General features: G+C 46.1%; 2 protein-coding genes across 7 annotated transcripts in view; both read left to right on the plus strand.

The window, feature by feature from the left end:
- The window catches only part of smpd3 (sphingomyelin phosphodiesterase 3), a 35060-nt gene extending 18106 nt beyond the window's left edge, over positions 1 to 16954 (plus strand). For 2 of the 3 annotated variants that reach the window (XM_053885291.1, XM_053885292.1), the window contains exons 3-10: positions 2187 to 2438; positions 2627 to 3545; positions 10570 to 10645; positions 12588 to 12749; positions 12866 to 12955; positions 14150 to 14213; positions 15341 to 15509; positions 16619 to 16954. In XM_053885291.1, the coding sequence (XP_053741266.1) occupies positions 2187 to 2438; positions 2627 to 3545; positions 10570 to 10645; positions 12588 to 12749; positions 12866 to 12955; positions 14150 to 14213; positions 15341 to 15509; positions 16619 to 16720 (1834 nt within the window). In that variant the 3' untranslated portion in view covers positions 16721 to 16954. Of the gene's footprint in view, positions 1 to 2186; positions 2439 to 2626; positions 3546 to 10569; positions 10646 to 12587; positions 12750 to 12865; positions 12956 to 14149; positions 14214 to 15340; positions 15510 to 16618 lie in introns of those variants that run through there. The other variant, XM_053885293.1, reaches the window with a different exon arrangement.
- Positions 16955 to 20834: 3880 nt separating this feature from the next.
- Positions 20835 to 24072, plus strand: part of LOC128770416 (septin-7-like) — a 28500-nt gene continuing 25262 nt past the window's right edge. For 3 of the 4 annotated variants that reach the window (XM_053884837.1, XM_053884839.1, XM_053884838.1), the window contains exon 1: positions 20835 to 21124. In XM_053884837.1, coding sequence (XP_053740812.1) covers positions 21086 to 21124 — 39 coding nt within the window. In that variant the 5' untranslated portion in view covers positions 20835 to 21085. The remainder of the gene's footprint in view (positions 21125 to 24072) is intronic. The other variant, XM_053884841.1, reaches the window with a different exon arrangement.

Here is a 24072-nt window from a genome sequence, read left to right on the forward strand (position 1 = left end):
ACAAAGCTGCACCAACACTCATGTATGTAAATGACTCTTATGCATCTAAAGTAATCCAGAACTCCTTGCAACATAAACATAGATGAGAAAATCACTTGAATAATGAAACAGGACGTTATCTTCTTGACCAGAGAGTGAACTTATGTTCGGATCCCTTTGAATTAATTCTGAAAAAAGCATACCTGTCAACCTCTGCCAATAACTCCCCTTATAAAGCGGTGCAATTCCCCTTATAAATTGAAAAGAAACCTTACGAAGACAATCGCAGCGCATTTTTATATTTTATTATTACTATTTAGATCACAACAAGACAGACAATGTAGTGGAAAATGATAACAAAGATAACATAAATAAAAGCTCTTGCATTACATTTACCATGTGCAGCATGTTATAAAATAAACAATTCTTCCATAGTGTCTTTCAATAAAAAAATCATAGAAGTAAGCATGGAATATTCTTCCATGCTCATTTTTTAAAATGATTTTTCTCTGAATTATTCCTCTTGCAACACAATTCAAAACAACGGATGTGGGCCGCAGTGCAACGCGCATGCGCACACAACACTCCTATCGTCCAGGCCGAAAGCAACGAGAAAAATAAATAGGATAACTTTTGCTCGTATGATGCGCCGACCGTCGTCAGCGAGACGAGACGATCCGTTTTGAATCCGAAATTGGCGAGTCGATATCGGTCTGGCGTGAAACGTCAGATTTAATTTAATTTATTTTCCCCCGTATAAAGGTCGTTATACGGCGTCCATGATTTGAAATTGTATAAAAACGTATAGAATACGGGGAAACGTATAAGTTGACAGGTATGAAAAAGGGAAATGAAACGGATAAATCATGAAAACTACGAGATGATTCCGCCCTCCGAAATGACAGGGGGCGCTGTGGCCACCTCATGGATGTAATGCGCGTGAGGAAGTAAATTGGCGGTTCTCTTGTACGTAGACGTTTTAACATCCAAGACATTACTCCACATAGTGACGGAGTAAAACTCTTAAAAAGCCTGTATTTTGGTGGAAGTGGTTTGCGTCGTTCGACGTCAGTCTAACGCACCACAGGCGACACTAACAGCGTCACATCCGCTCAGCTGCGGCAGGAACACAGGTGCGTGTTTACTCCACCCGGCGATATTCCGTGGTTGGAAAACTTGGTCAACTTTGATATACGATAGACAGAAGCCTTTAGGGCGGTGGTAGGATTGAGCTGGCGTCTTCAGGTGCTGATGCTGAAGTAGGAAATTAAACCAATATCTTATACAATGCACCGTCCGGGTGACCGGGAGGCGGACCTTCATTTCCTTTTTTGAACATGACAATAAAGCATTCCAGCGTCTGAGGTGAGGAACGTTGTGTTGTTTTGCTCGGTGTATTCAGAGTAACGCGCCATTTCTCAGTTCCAATCATGAAACAATTAACCTTTTCATTGCTTGGTCGTTTCACGCAGAAATGTTTGACCTGATCTTCACGCAGTCGTTTTAAATAGAGAAGGTAGATGTTTTGCCACTGTGTCTCGAGAGAAACGAGCGTCCTTGAACACGACTGTTCATAGAAAAAAAATGGTTGAATTGGTTTCGTTTTTGAATTGTGACCGAGAATATATATCCTCTTCTAAAAGCTGTGAAGTAAAATATCCGTGTTGAGTTGCTGTATGCTCTCATGTGGGTCTGCAGCGGCTGAATAACGGTGACCCCGGTGCACCTCAGGGACAGACACAACACCAGCATGATGTGGAGTCGTCCGACCTTGACCTCTTTCGTCCCGTACACTGTGCTCCGCTTCTGATGTCCGTTTGTGACGTTGTCAGTGGGTCATCGTGGGCTTATATCATCCGTCTGTGCTGGCTTTTGTGTAAAACAGCCTGCTTTTGTTCTCATCCCAAATACGGCTCCAGCGTCATCTGACATGAACTTGGAGTTTTGCAGAACTGATCCTGCGTTCTGTCGCTTTTATCTTCCGGTGCTTTAACACCGTTAATTCCCCGAGATTAGAACGTAATGACTGATTAACCTTTCTTGTAATAGTTCCTAATTTCAGTTAATTGCTTGTCAAGCGGGTAATCGGAGATGAGGAGGAAACCAAAAGCCACTATCGTCTTTGATCAGGCAGCATGGAGGCTCTGCTCGCTGCTGGATTCATTCGCTTTCTTCTTGCTTTTCTGTGGTGCCGTTTTGCTATCAAGACCAGACATCCAGCATTTGGAGCAGGGTCAGGCGGGACCGGGCGGTGCCGGATCAGGGGAGTGGAGACCGCAGGGCAGGAGCTTCTGTTTCGCCAGTGCCAACGTTTGCCTGCTGCCCGACTGTTTGGCGAGATTCAACAACCTCTCCGACACACACAGAAGAGCCCGCGATGTCGGGAAGAGGATCCGCAACGGAGCCAGTCGGCCTCAGATCAAGATCTACATCGACTCGCCCACCAACACCTCCATCAGGTCAGACGCCGGATCACTTCGGTCCAAGTTGTTTTTGTCTGCCACAAGTGGCCAGAGCTCTGCACCTTCTGATTTCATCACCAGAGTGTGGAGTTTATCGCCAGGTTATCACACAGGACCCGTCACAGTTGTTGCTTATAATGAAGACGGGAACTAAAACACTTTTCTGTGTTCTGTCTCGTCACCAGTGCCGCGTCCTTCAGCAGCCTGGCCACAGGTTTCCGCCGCACGTCTTCACTGGACCAGCGTCCGGAACAGACGCACACCAACAACAACTCAGTGGACCCAGAAACCGAGCCCCTCACAGAGTGCCCGGTTCACCCCTCAGGTGCCACAGACTGCCCCCTACACTCCTCCACAGGAGACCCGTGTCCTCTTCATGGGGACGGTGCCACGGAGTGTCCGGTCCATGCCTCGGATCAGAACTCGGAGTGCCCTGTGCACCCTGCCGGAGAGGAAGCCGACTGCCCCCTGCACTCGAAGGGGCCTCAGGGTGACCCCCACGAGTGCGCCGTCCACGGAGGCCAAACCAAGTCCTCCACAGATTGTCCACTTCACAAGTCGGAGGTTCAGATCAGCATCAGTGCCCCTGATCCAGAACCTCAGGAGGAGGAGTCTGAAACTGGGAACCACCAGTTAGGGGAGCAGGCCAAGGGGGACTCGGGCAGTATGACCGCCTCAAGGGAGTCTCTGGCGCGCTACCAAGTGTGCGACGGCAGCGGGGCGATCCCGTCCAACAACACCCTCTCCCACGTGCCCCGCACCTCGGTTTTCAAGCGTCCAGGGAGAAAGCGCCGCCACGGGGACGAGACCTTTGACCATGAGATTTCTGCCTTTTTCCCCGCAAACTTGGACTTCTTGGCTCTTCAGGAAGTGTTCGACCACAGCGGCACCTCTCGACTGCGCACTCAGCTGCACCGCTACTTCCCGTACATGCTGAGCGACGTGGGCCGATACGGCTGGAAGGGTTGCTGTTCCAGTTTCAAATTCCTCAACAGTGGACTGCTGCTGGCCAGTCGGTACCCGATCCTGGACGCACGCTATGAGTGCTACCCGAACGGCAGGGGCGAGGATGTGTTGGCTGCCAAGGGGGCGCTGTTTGCCAAGGTAAGATGAATACTTGGTCTTGCGTACCCTACCTCATTTCATACTAGCGTCAGCGTTGAGTCACGTCCTACCGACGGCACGGCTCTTGGATTAGATTAGATTACGCTGCTTTATTCTTCCTGCTCAAGTCTTTGCTACCATTTGAATGGACTTGAGTTCCTTCTCTGTTTGAGTTCTTTTGTCTCTCGTGTTGGAGAGAAGAGGATATTTGAGTGTTTGGCTTCTCCTAATTTCACATCAAGAGCATAAATGTCAGAGCGGATCTGATTCAGTGATTCTGTCTAAGCGCGTGGGATCCCAAACGCTGCTTGATGCCATTTCAGCCCCCACAGCTTTGTGACTGTGGCACGCTGGCTCTTCAAACTCTGCTCACCACATGACTGACATGCTACATGAGAACCAGTGCGGCAATCAACACTCAAGTTGTCGTGAGACGTTACCGTCACGTCAGGTCCTTTCATGAGGGGAGTCCCGCCCTCTTGATGTCGACTGCTGCCTCTGCGACCTGACTTCAGAGTGCGGAACAAAATGGATAGAAAAACTGTTTCATTTCATTCTGCTGTTGTGATCTGACTCAGCGAAGCTACCGATGAGGCCCATGAGTCCATGGCTCTTTTTGACCTCTTACAAAGGTCATGTGTTTCAACACCTCAGGTCAGAGTTTATATTTCATAGTTCTCACCTCAGGATGGCTCGGTGGTTCTCTCCGCGCCGTAGCTAGCGTAACGCAAGCCGTTGATGCATATTTTGAGGAACGCTCCTGTGATTTCACCTGACTTCCCTGTGATGTGTGAAGGAGCAGCCATGGTTACAGACGGCACTTAAACACTCCGACCTCACTCCCACAGTAAATCACACATCTGTCAGCGTGCCGCGGTGATTGCTGCGAAAGCTTCCCGCGTCGCCCACGCTCGCACACACATCCTCAGATACTCATTTCTGTTGCAAACCCACTGAACACCTGTGTCACTTTCATACACGGAACACATCAAACTGTTGTGAATGAAACATTGAAGATACTGAACACATCAAGGTGGGGTGCGGAAAGACTCAGCTGAACACCGAGAAACGTCTCACAAAAATATGAAACCCTCTATTGCAACGGCCAGGTCAATGGGTGGTGACCCACGTCTGGACAAGGGTGTTTTGCTCATGTGGAGTTGTACATCGTCGAATATTAGGCTCAAACATTTTGACTTTACACTCTTGACTTCTTCTCAGAAGACTTGTTCTTAGGACTTCTCTCAGCTGGAAGGTGCAAGTTGTGGCAAGTGTGTGCGAGTTAATAGCTGAGTGAGCATTCATGACATTCAGTGTGGTCATAGTGAAGCAGATCTGAGGTAGGGATGGTGGCAAGTCATAATGCTGACTCAACTCAGGAAGAAGCCTCACAACCACAGGACTGATGAAGCCTGAGGGATGGTCGGGGCCCTGAGAACTTCCTGCTTCTGTCACTCACTTCACCAGTTTCTCCTTGTGGCTTCGTGTTTTTAACCAGAGAAAACATCAGCTGGAAAGTGATTTCTTCTGTACCAGGAGCTCTAAGCCAAACTGAGAAATATGACCGCCCTCCTGCAGCCTACATGGCGTCTGCCTTTGTTGTGACATCATCAGCAGACGTGAGTCTGTCATCGCTCTGCCGGGAAGCTGCTCCTCTTCCTGTCAGCTCCGACCGTCTCTGCCTTTTGCAAGCCGGTCAGTTTCCCTCCATTGTGAGGTCACCCCGGCTCTTGGTCCAGCCGCCTCCAGGATACAGGACTTTAAATCACGCTGGCTGTGATGTATACGTCTGACCTTTCTGGCGTCCAGGAATATCAATTCCACATCCAGTCCGTCCTGCCTGACGCATCGCCGCCGTGATTGGTTTGTCCGGGTCGCAGCAGAGCGTCGACCCCATGTCTGTTCCGATGTTAGTAATACGATTCACTTGATTCATCTGCGGTGCCGAGGAACCAGCGACACTTCGTCATCCATCTGCCGCTCCTACTCCTTCTGCTAGTGCCGATCCACTAGTACTACTCATACTGATCTCACAAGTTTCAACCACAGTGTACTCTTACGTCTACTACTGATACTCACCTGCACATTACGACAGAGGTGGACAATTCAATTTCCTAAGGGGCCAGGTTATACATGGTGAGTGTTGAGAGGGGGCCGTCAAACCCAAAGAATGCAAGAGTAAGAGAATATAGAAAATAAAAATCAAGTGATGACATTTCTCATACATTTCAAAATCTACTCTCAATTCTGATGTAGGAACAAGAACAAGAAACAAGAAAGTTATGTTTCACTTGCATCATAAGAGGCAACAACAATGTCTTGTTTTATTGTTTCAGAGGGCCGCATTTGGCCCCCGGTCCGACAATGTCAGTGGATAGTACTGATACTACTAATGCTGCTGTTGGAATTACAATTTGAAGTAGTGTACCTTCTGACTCATGTATGACTGCGACTACCTCCGTTACATCCACTAACCACAACCATAAAACACAGACTTGTAACTTCTGTGTTTACTGCAGCGCCATCAAGTGTCTGTACAGCACCTGCTAAAGTACAACTACTTTACCAACCACGACAACGTATTGATCATACTACTACATTTACTTCCTCTTTAATAACAACTACAATAACTATGTTTACGAGTTCCTCCCCTCCTGCTAATACAGCAACGCACTGATTGCAGTATTCTAACAGCCTCTACTCTAACAGCTACAGTAATTGCTCCTTAATCACTAAATACTTATACGAGGACGACATCAACCACTCCTTCCTCAAATAATGAAACCACTTCTGCTTTTGCAGCGCTGTGTGCAATAGAAACTACTGCACTTCATCGACTGCGTTGCTTCAGCAAGTACAGTGTCTACAAATGTCACGCTGGGGTTTACAACTGTTCCAAGTAGTTCTACACTTATTCTACTTCTAAAAAGCTCTGTAAAGCTCCTGCTAGCACTACTGCTGATTCTACAGCTACCGGTCGTAGTACTACTGCATCAGCTGCATTAACATCTACTAGATTAGCAACTGTAATCACCACCTCTGCTACGACCACAAATACTCTCCAATATGGACCACTGTGAATACTGCATTTAATACGACGACAACTACAGCTCTCAGCCTTCATGACTACATCGCTGTGCAACACCTCATACCATCTGGTTGTAGCCAGGGGCCACTGCAGAGTGAGGAAACATCAGTTGGACGCCTCTGGTGTGGCTCTCCCTGTCTCCACAGCTGCAGGTCTGTAGTACTAAGTGCTGCTCACTGTCTCAGACAGAGAGAGGAGTGTAGGGGGGAGGCAGAGAGGGAGGGAGGGGGCGTGCGGTCGAGCTAAAATATTAATTAAAACCTTTCCCAGAAGGGAGCGGCAGCGGCGGCTCAGTAATTAAAGCTGTTCAGGCTCAACATTTATCCCCTCTTATTAAAATGGCTGTTTGTTTTTGGAAGATAAAAAAACAAAACAGACACAAACTCATTTTTGGATTAGAGTGAGAAGTGAAGTGGGCAGGGACGGCTGGACCCAGAAGCCCTGGAGCAGATGAGCGGGCCACGAGTCTGTGTTTAACACAGAGTCCAACAGAGGCAGCAGCCACGTCTGCTGTCGCCTTTCAGATCCATACTAGCTCAGATCAGAGTCCCACACATCTGAGTGAGTCCTGCCCTTAGACAAAGTGGATTTGAGTTGCTCTGACCTTTGACCAGCTCTAGCTTCCTGACTGGTCTGATTTTAGCTGCAGCTAATGCTACAACGATTACGACGGTGGGAGACGGTACTTTCAAAACACACACACAAACATATTAATGACAAAGTGGCGAATATAAAAACATAATGGCGACTGGCGACAAACACAGTTGAGAGGACTCTTGAGTCATCACCTGTTCAGCTCTGCTCTGTACTGCATGTGTTCTCTTCTGCATGCTACAGTGACCATTCAAACGGAACTCTTTACATTCCTATCCAAATGTGACAAATATGAGAGTCTGTTTTTGTTTTTTTTTATCTGTGTCAAAACTAGTGATTGGAAAGTCCGTCACGTCTGAGTGAGTCTCTGAAACTTGAGTCCTCCACCGATTAGACTGCGTTTATTCTTCCACAATGGTCAAATTTTTAGACAGTTTAAAGACAGACAAAGCAACAATGCTACCGTAGCAACACTGTAGCAACGTTTTACTCTGAAGCTGTTTGGCACTGATACAAACCATCATGTGGGATGTTGGACGCAGCAGTCAGGTGAAGTTTGAGGTCACCTCCTGCTGTTTGTTTGAGACTCAGAACTGATCATGGTGTTGGGTTTTGGCTTCTGGCTTCTCTTTGTCGTCTACTGTCGTGATAAGTTCCGCATTATCTTGATCTGTAGCAGCGCAGTGTTATTTGTTGTCTGAAGAGAAAACACAGTTCATTCCATCTCATGGTGCTTTCACCCAGCCAAGACAGGAAATGAAATTCTGATGAACTCATCCCGGCATGTATGCACACACACACACACCCAGGCCTCCTGTCAGTTCCAGAGTGCACACACACACCTATTGAAGCATAAATAAGCCTCTGAAATATTAATACAAAAGAGCAACATGCAGATTCGGTGACAGAAGAGGAGAGCAGGAGAAAGAGCCACTGAGGATGATGATAATGATGAAGACAATCAAGTTGATGGAAAAAAACTCATCATATTGGACCTGCAAAATTGGCAAAACATATTTCTGTTTTGACAAATATGGAATGATTTCCCCTGCTTTCCATATATTTATTATTATTCATTATTTAAGGTGAGATGCTGAATTGTTTCCAAAAGAATAAAATGAAAAACAAATAAAAATATACTTAGCAAACATAAACATTATTTGGAAGATGCTTTAATATTTTATTAATATTTTAATATAATAATTATAAAATAAATCAAAACTGTACAAGTCGTCAATCTTGGAAATGGAAATGTAAAAAGAAATTGAAATTTTTAGTCCTTCAACAAAATAATAAACATACACATGGGAAAGTAAAGAAGAAAGTAATTCAAATATCACAAACTTTGGACGAGGAGATTGTTAAAAAAATAGATGACGTAAAAAAATGATTAAAATACTTGATAAAAATCCCCAAATCCGAACTAATAATTGAAAAAAGAAAGTAGAATTGGACTGAAACAATGTTGACCAAAGGCAAAAATAATGTTAAAAAATGTACTATATATATATTTTTTTTTTCAAATGCAGCCGATATCGGCTGCATGAGCAGACACATCAAACAATAACAACCTCTTTGGTTCTCGGCTATCGAGGAAGTTAATGGTGCATTAAAGAAGATTGCTGGCCCCATCCGACCGCCCTCACGATCCGCTCCTGCCATCATCAGTGATTTAATTTGAGCCTCCAATTTATGGCTGAGTGCCGTGCGCGAGTCCAACCGCGGCTAATTTAGCTAATGCTTTATTGTGATTTTAGGATTTCTTTTTTATAATCGCTGGACGGCTAAAATGGCGATTCCATTAGTGCTTATCATCTCCCATCTGTCTCCATGAAGGCCCGAGCGGCTCACGCGAGCACGGCGACTTATTCCTTCTTTTTTTTACAAGCCCGGTACCAGCTCATCCGACCTGGTGCTCCTCAGTTAAACTGGCCACGCGAGGGGACTCGCTGTGCCAGTCTGAGTGCTGTGTTTCTGTCGTTGGTTGTTGAGCTTCATGAAGTGCTGACTCATGTTTGGGATTTGCCCCTGTGTTTAATGTGAGCCGTTTGTGAGGACGTATGGCCGACTCGCGAATTTAAACCCACTTCTGAGTCGCACGGACCCAGTTGTGTTGCAGTTCTCTTGTTGTTGGATGCTCTGCTGCACACTGAAGTCGTGGCTTCCTCTGTCCCCACTTCCTCCTGCCGCCCACCAGCACATCAGCGCCGGCCTCACAACTCTGGTGCTGCATTAAATCTCCCGTCATGCTGCTCCTATTCGCTCTCTCGGAGCCACAGAGGAGAGAAGAGTCGGCTCAGTCAGTGGCAGCCGCTGATGAAAACTAAATACAGCCGCTGCAGAGGAGATGGAAATAAGTGTTATTATTTTGGCAGCCATGTTTGACCCTCGCTGTTGTCAGATTAGAGTCACTCTTCCAGCTTTTGTATCGGCGTGTATTCATTATGAATCTTTGCTCGCGGTGTGTGAATCTTTAACAAGCGCCTGGATGTCGAGTCAGAGGAATCAGATGTTGCTATTCTTGGAAAATATGAAAATATTATGTATTTGACGTGTGCAGTTGTTTGTTCCTGGTGTGAGATCGTTTTTCTTCATATCGAATGGTGAAATAACTGGACCTAAACCAGACACAAGGAAATTGTTGGTGGTTATTGGATATATTTAGTGATGCATTGTTGGTGTAATTTTGGGTTTCTATCCAGGGATGATGATGTTAGTGGAAGATGTAGTGATCTGCAGTGAGTGTAAAGAATAACACTTCGCAAACAAAGTAATCCAACCAAAATATAATCTGCAGATGTGGCAATTGTTACGGAAAGGTGAGTGGGAGGAGTGAAGGTCAGGAAGTGAGCAGTTAAAACATGGATCATCAGAGAGAGTCAGTCTGAAGAGTCAGAGATAAAGTTGCTGACTAGGGAAGGGCAAGATGAGAAAGGAGTCTATCAGTGGGACATGAGGAGAACTTTGGAGATGAAGTTAAGACACCTGGGGAGCAGAGACAGAGGTGGACCCAGGGTGTTGAGATGGAGGAGAGGAAGGCGTCAGAGAGGTTCATTGTGGAGAGGTAGGTCTTGCTGTGCCTGTGTTTCGTCCTGGCATGAAGGTGCCAGCGAGCAGCGTGAGCTGGGCTTCCTCCTGCGCTCGACATTATGAACCGTCTCCAGGCATGTTTCTCTCTTAACTGCTGTAATTAGCAGCGTCCTGTGGCGAGCGGCGCCCCGCCGGGATCAATCGTCCCGCCGCGTGTCATCTAAGCCGCTGCTCTCGTCCGGAAACACGCCTGTGAAGTGATGTTGAACTGCAGGTGAAGTGACGTCGTGCTGCGCTTCTCTCTCTCCGCAGGTCCACGTGGGCACCTCGCTCCAGGGCCAGAGAGTGGTGGGCTTCCTCACCTGCACCCACCTGCACGCCATCGAAGGTAGGCTCCTCTCCAGTCTGATAAATGGACACATCCTCCCAGTTCCTACCGCTCTTGTTCCCATGGCGACCAGCTCCAGTTGTTTAGCGCGTCACCGTCTATTTAAAGCCGGCGGTCACTGCCTCCCTCATTTTTTACCAGAGACATGTCTCCCCCACCGGCTCGGCTATTTCAGGACCTTCCTACGCTCCGTACGGTCTAAAGATAGCCGGACCAGCAGCGCTTCTAAAGATACGCCAAACCTCTTCAGGTGGCGTGAGCGAAGCCTCCTCTGCTGGAGTAGTCGTAGTAGAAGTGTCGTCACTGGAGGCAAATACAGACCAGTCTTCTTGTGGCTCGGAACCGGGTCTGGTTCAAAGCCACCTCGAGAAACATGAAAACATGGCTATCCTTGTCCTGTTAAAGTTAATTTCTTCTCTTCTTCAACAATAATAATAAGGGATGCGCCTAAAAAAAATTTAATTTGTGGCCGAATACGGAATATCAAACGTAGTGGTTACACTTTTTTTGATATTCCATCGGTGTTGAGTACATTGTTATACATCTTTTTCAAAGAAGGTATATGACATTTTAAAAAAATATATAAATATTTCAGCCTTTGCTTAAAAAAAGTTTTTCATTTATATTAGTCTTTCAAACAAACAGTGCTCTCATGCGCCGTGAGAGCAGCGTCGCCCACTCGCCCTCCGCTCTGCCGCCTCCTGCTCTCCTCCTCTGTCTGCTCGGCTCCTCTCCTGCCGTTCACTTCACTGCGCTCACTTTTAGACCATAAAACTCTCTTTACACACCTTCGTGCGGGTGAGAGCGGCGGCACTGAGCGCGTCAGAGCCAGCAGGAGTGAGAGGATCAAATGCTGGAGTCAAAAGGCTCCAAGCAACTCACTGTCTGGTTGTGTAATAGAGCAGCCAGCAAGGCTGCGAACAGGACGGCCTCGGTTCACCAGGGACCTTTCTGGCCTGGTGCTATTGCTGTACACACTTTCAACTACACACGCCGACACTGATCATTTGGTGTGAGACACTATATCATGGCCTCTTCACGTCCAGCCGTCCGTGAGGCTGGGATCAGGGCGGTGAGGATGAGGAGCGCCGGCTTCTGGTGGTGAACTAGAGGAGTGTAAGGTAAACACTCAGATTACCACTGTGGGAAGAAAGCACATATTCACCACTCACCCTCCTTAGAAGAGTGTTGCCCTTTCGTAATCTCTCTCTTTCCGCTTCATTTTTCCCCCTTTTTGTAACTCCTGACTGGTGCTTTTTAGGGGCTGGGTGGCAAAGTGGACTGAACCTCTTCACCCCAGTGGTTTGGGGTGGTCCCAACCAAATGTTTAAAAATAATATCAATCATGGTGGTGACCAGGCTTTTAGCTAGGACTTTCAAACAGGCCGCCAGATTACGCCGGTAAACAAATATCGCGGCCAGGCTATGGCTGCAAAAGGGTTGAGAACTGGCAAATTTCTATAATATTCGGCACACAGGAAACACTCTTTTCATGGAAACTGGTGTGATGACACTACGAGTGGGGCGTTATACAGGCACTAGTGATTGGACATTTGGGGCGTCCTGCTGTATAGGAGGGCGCCCACTCTTTCATGTTTTGCAGTTTAGGGCGGACGCCCAGATGCCCCCCTCGCCATAAGCATGATAGTGATTCAGGTCTGAATCAAGATCCTTTGATATGAATTTTTTCTATCGTCCTCAGGAGGACGTTGGAGACTTAGCTTACACAGACTCGCATAGAAACAGTCACCATCCAACACAACAGATGAGCTGAACCAACTCACACTCAGGAGCTGTGCCATTGTAAACACAACCTCGTCAAAACCGAACTCAGAATCGGGTCAGAAGAGCGTCAGGGATGCCGGAGAGTGGTCGGGTCGAGGGGTCAGAAGGTCACCAGCATCCACACACACACCTTCTCTGTCTGCCTCACACACACCAGGTGACGCGTCGGTGCGCTGTGAGCAACTGGACCTGATGCTCCAGTGGGGGTCCGAGTTCCGTCAGACCTCGTTGCAGCCTCCTGAAGGAGAGAAGGTTCTGGAGGACCTGGTGGCATTCGACGTCCTGCTGGGGGATCTCAACTTCGACAACTGCTCCTCAGGTACGAGCACTTGCTGTTCTGGAGGGGCCGTTCAGCTCCGGAGGGCGCTGAGGGGGAGAGACGTGCTGGAAGAGCGTAAAGTTTGACTCTCACTGCTGTGTGTTTCCATTCTGCAGAGGACAAACTGGAACAACAACACGCACTTTTCACTCAGTACAAGGACCCGTGTCGTCTCGGGCCAGGAGAGGACAAACCCTGGGCTCTAGGTAACCACTCGCACACACACGTTTATATCTCATGGCCATAACCCTGAAGGTGAACAGCAGGAAGGAGTCATAACTCGTAACACTTCCTCTGCAACACTGCCCACTTCCTCCTTCATTCCATGTGACCACACACACTTTGTCTCTCTATTCTTCTTGGGAACTCCCATTCCCATGACCCTTTCCCCAGCCTCTGCACCTAAACATTACCATCCAAAACACATGGCTAACCATGAACCAGGACTCTCAACCAAACTGAAATCCAGATGTTTTGAAGTCTTCATCCTCCATTTACATCTTAAAGTGGTGGAGTCCAGCAAGATCCTCAATAAGTATAGTTGTACACACACACACACACACACACACACACACACACACACACACACACACTATTATTATTATTGTCTCTCGACCAGCGACCGGAGCGACACCGCGGGGGTCTCAGACTTTAATCAGATCATAATCCCACTCTACGAGTGTGGAGCCAGTTGAAGCTGGGGCGACGCACACACTCGGCAGGCTTCGGGTCGGGATGTGAGGCTTCATTATTTAGGCCAGCGGTACTTTTCCGGGACAATGTTGGCCGGGAGGGGAGCGAAGAGTTTATTTATGTGGCAAGAGGAGGCGACTGCTGTGTGGCTGACTCGGTGGAAGTTTGAGAAACCAGAACTGTGCATGCTGAGCCTGACTCAGAGTCACAGGCAGGGAGTCCAAATCAGACATACAAATCCAGAAATCATGTTTGTTAGAGCTTCTGTAAATACATGCGGGTTTAGGGGTCGGACAGAGTCCCACAGAGCGGCGGGGCGACAGGCCCACCATGACTGTGAGTCACACACATCTGACTCCCTGTGACTCAGGATGGTTTGAGAAGGAGTGTCAGAAGAGTAAGTCTCTGCCTCGTGAGGCTTCAGCAAGACGTCTATTTAGATTGAATGCACCTGAGGTTGAGCTGCATTCAAATCCTGGTGAGTTTCACTGGAGTCATGTGACTGTACTGTAGGAGAAGCTTCTGCCATCATCTCTTACTCGATTGTTTTGGATTCTTATCTTATTTTAATAATGGAAAAAGATATATTCCTGATCACCCTGGCGCACAGCGCCCCCTGCTGGACATGTGCTCTCACACAAAACCGTGCACACGGTCATCACCAGCGTGAGATCCTCACGTCCTCCTGTCTGTGTCTGCGTCTGCAGGGACCTTTCTGGACCCCAGTGGTCTCTACGACGACGAGGTCAGCTCGCCGGAGAGTTTACAGAAGTGAGTTTCTCTCAGCACATGTTCATGTAAATGACCCTCACTCTCCATGTACTCAGCTGCAACTCTTCTGTTCTTGAATGTGCTCCTTCCACCTGCAATACTACTCTTTACTTTTAATTCTCTTATCACCGCTACAATCACGACTACTGCACTGTTACTGCCACGTCTCATATCATTGCTCCAGACTACCACTGTACTGTGACAAGCTCTTCTGGTACTATTACAACAATATCATTTTGAAATGACTACTCATATTACAAGTGCCACTATGGTTGCTCTTACCATCAGGGAACATACATACATTTATTAGCAGATAAAAGGATGTCAATTAGCTTGTTAATAGTTAGTATGTTCTCCATTCTCAAGTGTTATCACTATTTGCGTTGTTCCTATGGCTACATCTATCAGTATGACTAGGCGAGTAATACTGCTTCGGTATGAGACTACTTTTACTTCTTCAGCATTTCCCCCTCCTTCATCCACTATTTCTTTGTCTACATCTAGTGCTGTGACTGCAACTACTTCTTTCGTGACTTAAATATTAGTAGTGTAAGGAGTACTGTCACTTACTACTAATACAATTTTACAGTTTTTATTTCTTTTATGCAACTATTTTTATACTACTGCCACTTGTTTTCCTTTTCTTTATTGCATTAATTTCTATTTCCTCTAATTTGTATTTCATCTAAAGTAAAGATTTAAATTATAAGTAAATTTATATCTTTACTTTAGATGGTACTGCTTTGCCTTCTTATTCTACTGTTTGCAATACTGCTCTTAGTGTTTTATTGTCTTTCTCTTCTAACTACTACAATTTCCTAATGTCCTCCAACCACGCCTTGGCATTACAGAATCTGCTTGTTTTACTGCTGCCCTCAGAACTTTCTCTGTCCACTTGAAGTACATTATACCTGAAGCTTGTTTTGCTACTGCGTCTCATCATGTTCAGGTGCTGGTGTAGTAAAAGACCAGGTCATTAGAGACTTGATGAACAGTCCTCTCACAGCTATCCACCTTTGTGATTCGAGTCTCAGTCTTTCTCTCAGCTGAGCCTCTTTTCTGTTTGAGACCGGCCACGTTCTCTCGTCAGACCGGCTCCTTGGCTTTAACCTGCGTGTGTCCTGCAGGGTGATGGAGAACGAGGACGGCAGGAAGGAGTACCTGCTGTTTCCTCCCAGCAAGAGCCACTGCCCCGGCGGGGGGCAGAAGGGACGCAAGATCCCCCTGAAGGGAAACGGCCGGCGGCTGGACTACATCCTCTACAGCGACGAGGCGCTGCAGCCGGACTGGAAGCTGGTACGTGGAGGATTTACTGCAGAGTCTTAAAGGATCAGGCTGGCAGTCGCTGTGCTTATTGTCTGGTCAGAAAAGCCTCCCAAAACAACAATGAGCAGAGTGTGCTGGTGTGAGTGTCCAGCTCGCGAGGTTGATCCTCCAGTGCGCAGCGTCATGCTGCTCAGAACAATGTGGGAACGGGCGATAAGGCCAGGACACAGGGGTTGGATGGAACTCTGCGCAAGTCCTCTTCAGACTCATGGCTGCTGTCGCCATGGTGATTAGGATTATGGTGATGATGCCATCCGCACTCATTCAGCGCTTAAGAAACATTGGCTACTGTGGTTTACGTTATTAGTTGTCAGTTGAGACTAGTTAATGGAAGGGTTTGAGTCGCCTGTGCCGGATGTTCCCGATAAATGCACAGCGTCTTCTCTCACGATTATCCTCTGGCTTCATCTAGTGGTTGACTAGTGGTACTGCAGCTGCCTCCATTTACTGACAGAAAGTTCTGTCGAGACTTCAAAGGCTGTGATCTATTTCACGTCAACCTTCTTGATGTTCTGTCTTGAAAAGATCATTCCAAGTAAATTATGGAATGCAAAATATTTCTTATAAAATGATGACAGTGAATCTTTAGTCATGAGCAGATGTTTATCTGAAATATAAAACGCTTAATATAAGAAAGAAAATGTTCAATGAAAAATATTATTTTTATTGCATCATTCTTCATAAAAGTTACAAGGATCAGACAGACAGAAGAAATTTCTTGAAATTAAAAAACGATTCACTATTCAGTAATTTCCCTTGAAGATCCCAGTAGAACTGTTCTTAAATGCGTGTCATTTTGAATTAAATTGCGATTCAATTAATAAATGAAACCCACCATAGCTCCGATAGCCAGCCACTAGGGGGCGTTGTGAGTTTTGCCATTAGCTCAAAGTCCTTTATTGGGAGATTTTGGTTGTCATGGCAGCATACAAACACAAGGCAGACAAAGTAGCAACACCGCCACGCTGTAAAAACAAAGATAACACTGTGGAAATAGAAAAAACATCGTTTAATAAATGAAATATTCTTAATATACAAGGGTCCATCTTCATGCCATTTCCTCCACTCTGGTCTCTCAGGAAATGGAGGAGTTCAGCTTCGTGACTCAGCTGGCCGGACTGACCGACCACCTCTCTGTGGCCATGAGACTGGCCGTGTGCACCGGGGAGGAGGAGCCTTAGTGACCCCGACCCCTCCACCCCCACCCCCACCCAGCTGCGGGTCTTCTATTACTGCCATGGAGGAGAACGACGAGTGTTTACACAACTATGAAGCGGCCTTTAGAGGACGGACGTCTGACTGGACCGTCTCTGAGGGACAGATGAGCCAGGAGATACACTTTCTTTGCTCAAGCACACACTCTCTCTCTCACACACACACACACACACACACACACTCTGACCTTTGATATTCTCTTGACCTTATCTTTTTCCATGTAGCCATTGTTTTTTTTACGTTTCTACCTGCAGGGACAGTTGTGTGTCGGTTCACTGGGATCCAAGTGTCGCCGCTCTGCTTGTCGTACAGTTACACTGCACTGTGTGAGGCATCTCTTCATTCACATGCTGCATCTTGTAATAACAAGCTCAGGTGACGGTAATAACATGAAACAACTGCAGTCTAAGAAAAGTGTCATTCTTTTATTTCAATTGAAAATGGTCAGGATGATTGACAGGTGACATGGAAAACAAATGTTATTATTTGATAGTTCAAGTGAAATATGTCCTAGTGTGTAATTACACGCCATGTTATGTTATTACAGGATGCAGTACGGCACCGCAGCTCACTGCAGTGTTGTTGTCAGATTACACTCAGAGGCTTAATCACCTGATTGTTGCGAGGATGTTATTACATTTACATAGGTGTGTTACTGTATAACACCCTGTCGTGCAGCGTCACAACATCATGCAGCGTTGTGCGGTGAAGCAATACAGGCTCCTGAAGTGATGCTTCAGTATGTTGTCAGTACACCTGCTGATGTAGTGACTCCATGTGGCAGTGTAACACGCAGGTGTCAAACTCAAACACGTTTCTAACAAAGTCCAACAGAAACCATGTTTAAGACGTTTGTTAGGAAAAGCTAGCATCTCTGTGGTTAGCTGAGATGCTCAGCGGTTAGCATTAAAAAAAAAACGGAGACACTCGGCTCTTCTTCTTGAAGCACAAACTTCCATCGAATTCCATGTCACAGGCATCGATTTAGGGAATTTGCGGACACCCGTTTGCAACACATTACTATCATGTTAGCGTGTTAGCTTGTCATGGTGTTAAGATGAGTTACTACCTCGGTTCTCACTAACAGACAGTACATTAATAAAGATTAAGGTCCAATCTAATCTAATCTAATACTAGAGGTGGCACTTCCACTTTAGTCAAGTGGCCTGATTGGAGGAGCTAAAACAGTTGAGATCCAGCTAGCGGAACTGCTGGCTAGCTAAAGTTAGCATCAGGTGGAAGTGCTCTGGTGATGAGGCAAAGTTTGACAGTCAGTCAGCCATATTAAACTGCATCAATATTTTTCTTGTATTAACGTGTCTAAATCCTGGCTTCAGATAGTACCATGTTTGTGCTATGTCATGACAGTTGTTATTACACTATAATTAATGAGGTGTAGTATTCATAAGCCAAAACCAAACGTGTATTGACGTGATGTCTTGACACCTCCGTGTCATTACAGGGCCTGGAATGACTTGGTGACGCTGCATTTGTGGCTGCACAGCAGGGTGTTAGAGCCACGGCGAGGAACCTCGAGTGTCTTTGTTTTTCTAAACTTTTTATCCGCCGAAGACCCACACGAGACGTTTGTACAGGCCACGCTTTTTTACACAGATGCCGTTTCGTACTTGGACGCGTCCGGACTCTTGTTCACCCCAGGAAGCCTGTGGCATGTTTCACGGCCCGGACCCGAGGCTGATGCATGTGGGACCAGCGTGTCGGTTTACAGCTCGCCAGTTGTGTTTGTGTGTGACCAGCTGCTCGGACGCTGCTGCATGTGGCGGCGCCGAGGATTAGAGCAGAGATTAGAGATTACAGGTGTGATGTTTCTGAGGTGAATCTGGGTCACTTTAGGCTGGAGGAGAATCTGATGGAAGCAATTTGATCAGATTCCAGAGGTTATTAAGTAGTTTATTCAATCTGAAGTAAGTCAAGAAAAAGCATAAGATTAAGTTCATTATTTGTTCATTTTGATTTGGAGTTTTTACCATAAACAAAACACTTTCTTCCTGCTGTTTTTCTAGATTTAAAAAAAATATATTTTGAGCTTGCTTCATGTTAAAAAAACAGTCAATTCAAACGTCTTTCTTATATATTATTTTCTTAACTTGAAAGCTTTGATCTTAATATCATTACAAATATCTTTTCCGTCTCTTCACTTTCATTTTCTTAGTAACTTAAACTGATTATATTTTATATTATTAAAGCCATTTTTATATTCTGTTTTTATTTGCTCTCATTTTGAGGTTTATCATATTTAACTTTGTTTTGATGTCTCGCTGCCACTGTTATATATACCTATTAATATGAAACACTTGTTTATTAGACAACTGAGAGCTTTTAAGAAAAAATTAATATACATGCATGTAAATATTTTAAAATGATGCATTTGTTATTCTAAAACACAATATTTAAATATTAGTTATTTAAATTTGTATTCTGTCCTTTTCTTAGCGTTGTTTTGCATTCCAGGATGATTTATTCTTAACTTTAAAAAGAAAACTAATGATTTTTATTATTTAAAAATCTGGTCATGGAATAATGTGATGACATCAATAGAAATTTAAAAAAGAAACTTTAATAAGTTAAAATTGGAAAATTCTCAATTATTAATTGATGAATTTGAATCGTGACTCAGACTCGGCTCCATATTATACTTCACTGTTTAAATGTTATTTTGGTGCAGCTGGGTGATCAGTGATGATGATGATGATGATGATGAAGATGAAGAAGGCGGCGGTCTCCCTGTCCCTCCGCACTCCTCCACCTTCCTGGGAGTGAGAAAGTGTCTCTGCATGTCTCCTCTTCATCACGATGAAGGGTCAAAACACTCGGGAGCTCTGTGTTTACAAACTGCTTTTTTAAGACGTCCTGCCACTGAGAGGCGGCGAGAAGGTGTGTGTGTGTGTCTGCAGCGTCTCCGCCGCTGTGCAGTGTGTTTACAGTATCAGGAGAAGCTGCAGCAGTGTGCGCGAGCGCGCGTCCACCTGACCTCCACCGGTCACATGACTCCACCTGTGTCTCCTCTTGATAATATACTCTTCTTCTAATGAAGCTGCGTGTCGCCTCCTTCTTTCACGACTGTCACAGGACCAAACATGAGCTGCTTGGAGGAGGTCTGCCTTGTGATTTTGTTTCGTCATGTGATGTTGGATTATTGAATGAATGACGGGGGACGACACACAATGGTGCTTTACGATGATAGCTCTTCTACAATATGTCATCGCTCAATGTGATGATCAAATGCGAAGTTTGTACCTGTGGTGAAACTAGCGTGTGACTGCTGTACAGATGTTGTTCGTGCTGCCCTCACGTGATCTGTGGCAGAAACACACCCGTACACACGGATCGTGCGAGTGAATCAAGTCGGTCAGAATCTCAGTCATGCGCAGAGCTCGCCGGTGTTTGTTTGCATCGGAACCATCACAATAAGAGCCTCGCCTTCTTTATTAATTCTCTATGGATTTTCTATATTTTTACGGCACGTGCTGCGAGAGTAATAAAGAAATTATGAATCAAAAATATTGGTAAATAGTAATAGACTTTAATTAAAACTCAGAGTGAGTGGAAAAGCTCAAATTGAATACTATATTTTATACTATAACATATAATAATCTTTAAAAGTTTGACCAGTAAAAATAATTAACTGCATTAATTTCACGAAGTAACAGTTAAACGAATACTTTGAATCGTTAAAATAAATGTAAAATAACTGACAATCCATTGAAATGTGTGTCATTAATAAAAATTATTATATGTGCGAAAAAAAATCCTGAAAGCTACTTGACAATGAGAATAACATTTGAGTGTTTTATTGAAAATTGTATTGGATTATAGAAAGAAAATGTATGGTTTACATCAATGAAACAAAAAAAAACAACAACAGAATAACCGGAAGCAAACGTTTTACACTCACGGTCTGGTCTGCTCAAATTTAGCACAACGAAAATCAGCTGTATTTATGAATTTCGTGATTAGATTATTGATGACAAGCCATTAAAAGGACAGTCTAGCAAGTTAGCTTTTGCGATTTAGGCGAGCCAAAGTCTTATCTTGAAGGTCTCTCCCGGATGTCGCGCGGTGACTCGGCACTTTCTGGAGGGAGCGGAGGAAGCCAGTCGGAACATTTCCCTTCTCTGGTCCACATCTGGCAGCGCTGCGGTGTCCGCCAGCGGCCATATGTAACGTCGAACCATTCATTCCAGCGTCGGAGTGTTTGTGGGAGCAGTCGGAACCGGACCTGTGCGTCTTCAGCGTGGACCGCTGCGGGTTCTCTTCACGCCGTCGGAGCAACTCTTTGGACCGGAGCCGGGTGGTGACAGCGCGGAAACATGATCGAGCGACCAGAGACCGCGGTTCCGAGCATCGCTGTGAGTCCATTTCCCCTCCACGGGAACCAGAATTCTTCCACGGTTACCGCTCGCTTCACCAACCATCGACATTATTAGCATTAGCATCTTCAACTAGCACTAGCGTTAGCTCCCGTACAGCGCCCCGAGAGAAAGAACATTTGTAGTTTCCCCTCGAACGCGAAATAAATGGAGTCAAATCGGTTTACTACCGCCGAGGCAGTAATGAACGCGCCCCACTTTGAGTTTACTTCTTTAAACACACACAGAGTGGTTTAGGTGGGATGGTTGTCACTAAATCACATACCGTCAACTGCCCGGTGATTCGGTCCCGCTCCGTGAAGCGTCCCTCTGTGACGCTCGGATCCTGAGCCAGGACGCTTTTTATGGTCTGCTTTCATTTACACCGCGTACATCCATGAATGGGCTTCCTCTGTTCTTCACCCGCTTCCCTGTGCTGGGTTCCATTTCTGGAGGAAGCTTACTTGGATGCCTCCTCCGGACACTCCGGTTGCCTCCCACCCTTGTTAAGTGGCCTTTGCCATTGTCAGACTAGAGTGATCGTCTCTCTTCACGCTGCTAAATCTTCATGTTAATGTCCGTCATTAGAAGGTCTCCAGCCATGTCTAGTGTCTCGCCAGTCTCAACACAACCTGGACCTGGTCAGTGGCTCGGATGGTGTCGGGGGTAGGATGGGAAACAGGAGAGTTGGTGAGATGCCAGTGACAGGAGTAATGGAAACCCTACGAGATAGAAGTATGGTGGTGTCCGTAGCATTTTTAGTCTGCGGGATGAAAAATTACAAGTATTTAAACTGAATTTTAAAGAAACCATGTTTATAAACATGAAAAACAGAAGCCTACATAAGCAATTAAATGAAACAATTCATGAGAATTTTTAAAATGAACTAATTCATTTCAAATATTTATATATATTTCGATTTCACTTGCAGTTAAATGCAAGATAAATTAAATATATCGGTTGATGCTCAAAACTTCAGGAGACTTGAAAACATCTACGTTAAGAATGCGTCATTATATTATTGTGACAGAAGCTGAAGTTGCGTCAAACATTTTGCCTTTGAGAACTGGAAATATGTGTGTGAGATTCACTGGAAGTCATGTGAGCTGGTAGCTGTCGTCGGCCCACCCATGCTCCGTACCCGGATTCTCCTCCAGCTTCACTCTCTCCTGCAGTCTGGCTTCTATCAAGAACCGTAACTGACATTGAATGGGAGTTTGCAAACAGCAGCTGGAAATAGTGAAGAGCATCAGCTGCTGGATGATGCACGCAGTTTGGGGGAGGGGGTGCGTGTGTGTATGATGTCAGTGGACCGGGCAGCTACTATCACCACGGGGTCAGGGGGGGGTGGACTCCGTCCTTCCGGGATCATCTCTTCTTCTCTGTGCAGGATTGAAAGTCCTCTGCTTCTGTTGTCATGTGAGACCTCAGGTTTATTTCCCTCTGATGTGGAAGATGAGGCGCAGACTTTTTCGCAGAACGACTGAAGTGTGTGTGGGATATAACAGGATTATCATGTGTCAAAGTCGCATGCTCCAGCTGAGCGTGTGTAATCGACCTGGAGCTTTCACTGCTCCGAACGTGGCTGAGTTTGACCCGTCTTTTTGGACTCGCATCAAGTTACCACTGTGACATGTGAGAACCGGCCATGAAGGTGAAGCAGAACTGTGTCGGTAGAATCTTATGTAACCACTCTCACACAGAATCCCACTCGCTCACGTGTAGGTGGATCCAACATGGAGCGAGTGGAAATGGCTTGAGGGGACTATTGACGAGCGGATGGATCATTTCCACCTCGGTCTGCATCACTGGATTTCCTATAGAAGTCACGTGTGGGGTCTCGAGTGCGAGCCAGTCTGCTGTGTTGCAGCTTCAAATAAATATGAACAAGGATCAGATGCATCTTTAATGAGCTCCATGGGTAGAAAGATCTCCGCTTCTTCCTTGATGGTGGTTGAGCTCGGTACAGTAGGGTCCAGTCTGCCTCCCTGCTGTTGGTGAGTCCAGTTCAGATGGAAGCAAATGGGAGAAGCACCAGTAGTAAGGTGCTTTAGCTAGTGACTGAAAGATGCAGGAAAAGAGCTTTGGTGTGTCTGGACCAAGCTAGCTGACAGTGGCAACACGATGAGGAAGCAAAAGGATCAGGTTCAGTAATGGCGAGACACTTCATCAATAGCCAAACAGGTCATTTAGTTCGACCACAACTGTTCACAGGTGGGGCAGAGGAAGTGAAGACTGAGCAGTGAAGTGGATTCAATTTTGTGATCATGTATTTGAGAAACACTGCGTCATCTCATGAGCATTTATTGGACCTTAAATTCACTGAAAGCAAGTGATGGAATGTAGGTCACGTCGGTGCCCCTGGAGGAGCCGGCTGTTATCTGTGTTCAATCGCAGATGGGCCCGGTCTGAATGCGGCTTGTTGAAACGGCAGACCCCTCGGTGGTCCACCGCTCTGATGGAGCTGGGCCGAGCCTGCTGAGTCCAGTCACCAGGAAATCAATTGTGTTTGCCCCTCGTAGCGTGCAGCCCAGAAGAGTGGGGGCTGGGATGGCGGAGGGACAGTGTTCCCCTGTGAATGGGAACCCGAGTTCTGTGCTGTGGAGCTCATGACTCGCCAGCCGGACCTCAGAAGAGCCTGAGATGTTGGGTTAAAAATGAGCATTCCGAGGATGAGGATCAGCACCTCCCGTCGCCTTGACTCCACCTTTGTTAAGTGTTCTGGTCTTGTCCAAATAGAAGTAGCCCGAGAACAAAACAAAAGACAACCCTAAACTTGACACTGCTCCTCGCACCGTCTCCACATCAGGCTTCCTCCCCTCACTCTTCAACCACGACCACCCTTCTCTGCAGTGTTGTGTTTATCTCAGCTGCACTCCACTTCAAAGAGTCTCTGCTGGTAACACAGAAATGCTAATTACAGAGTCCCTGAAACAAGTTTGCACTTA

Source organism: Synchiropus splendidus, chromosome 14 (genome assembly GCF_027744825.2).
Source record: "Synchiropus splendidus isolate RoL2022-P1 chromosome 14, RoL_Sspl_1.0, whole genome shotgun sequence".
Taxonomy (NCBI): domain Eukaryota; kingdom Metazoa; phylum Chordata; class Actinopteri; order Syngnathiformes; family Callionymidae; genus Synchiropus; species Synchiropus splendidus.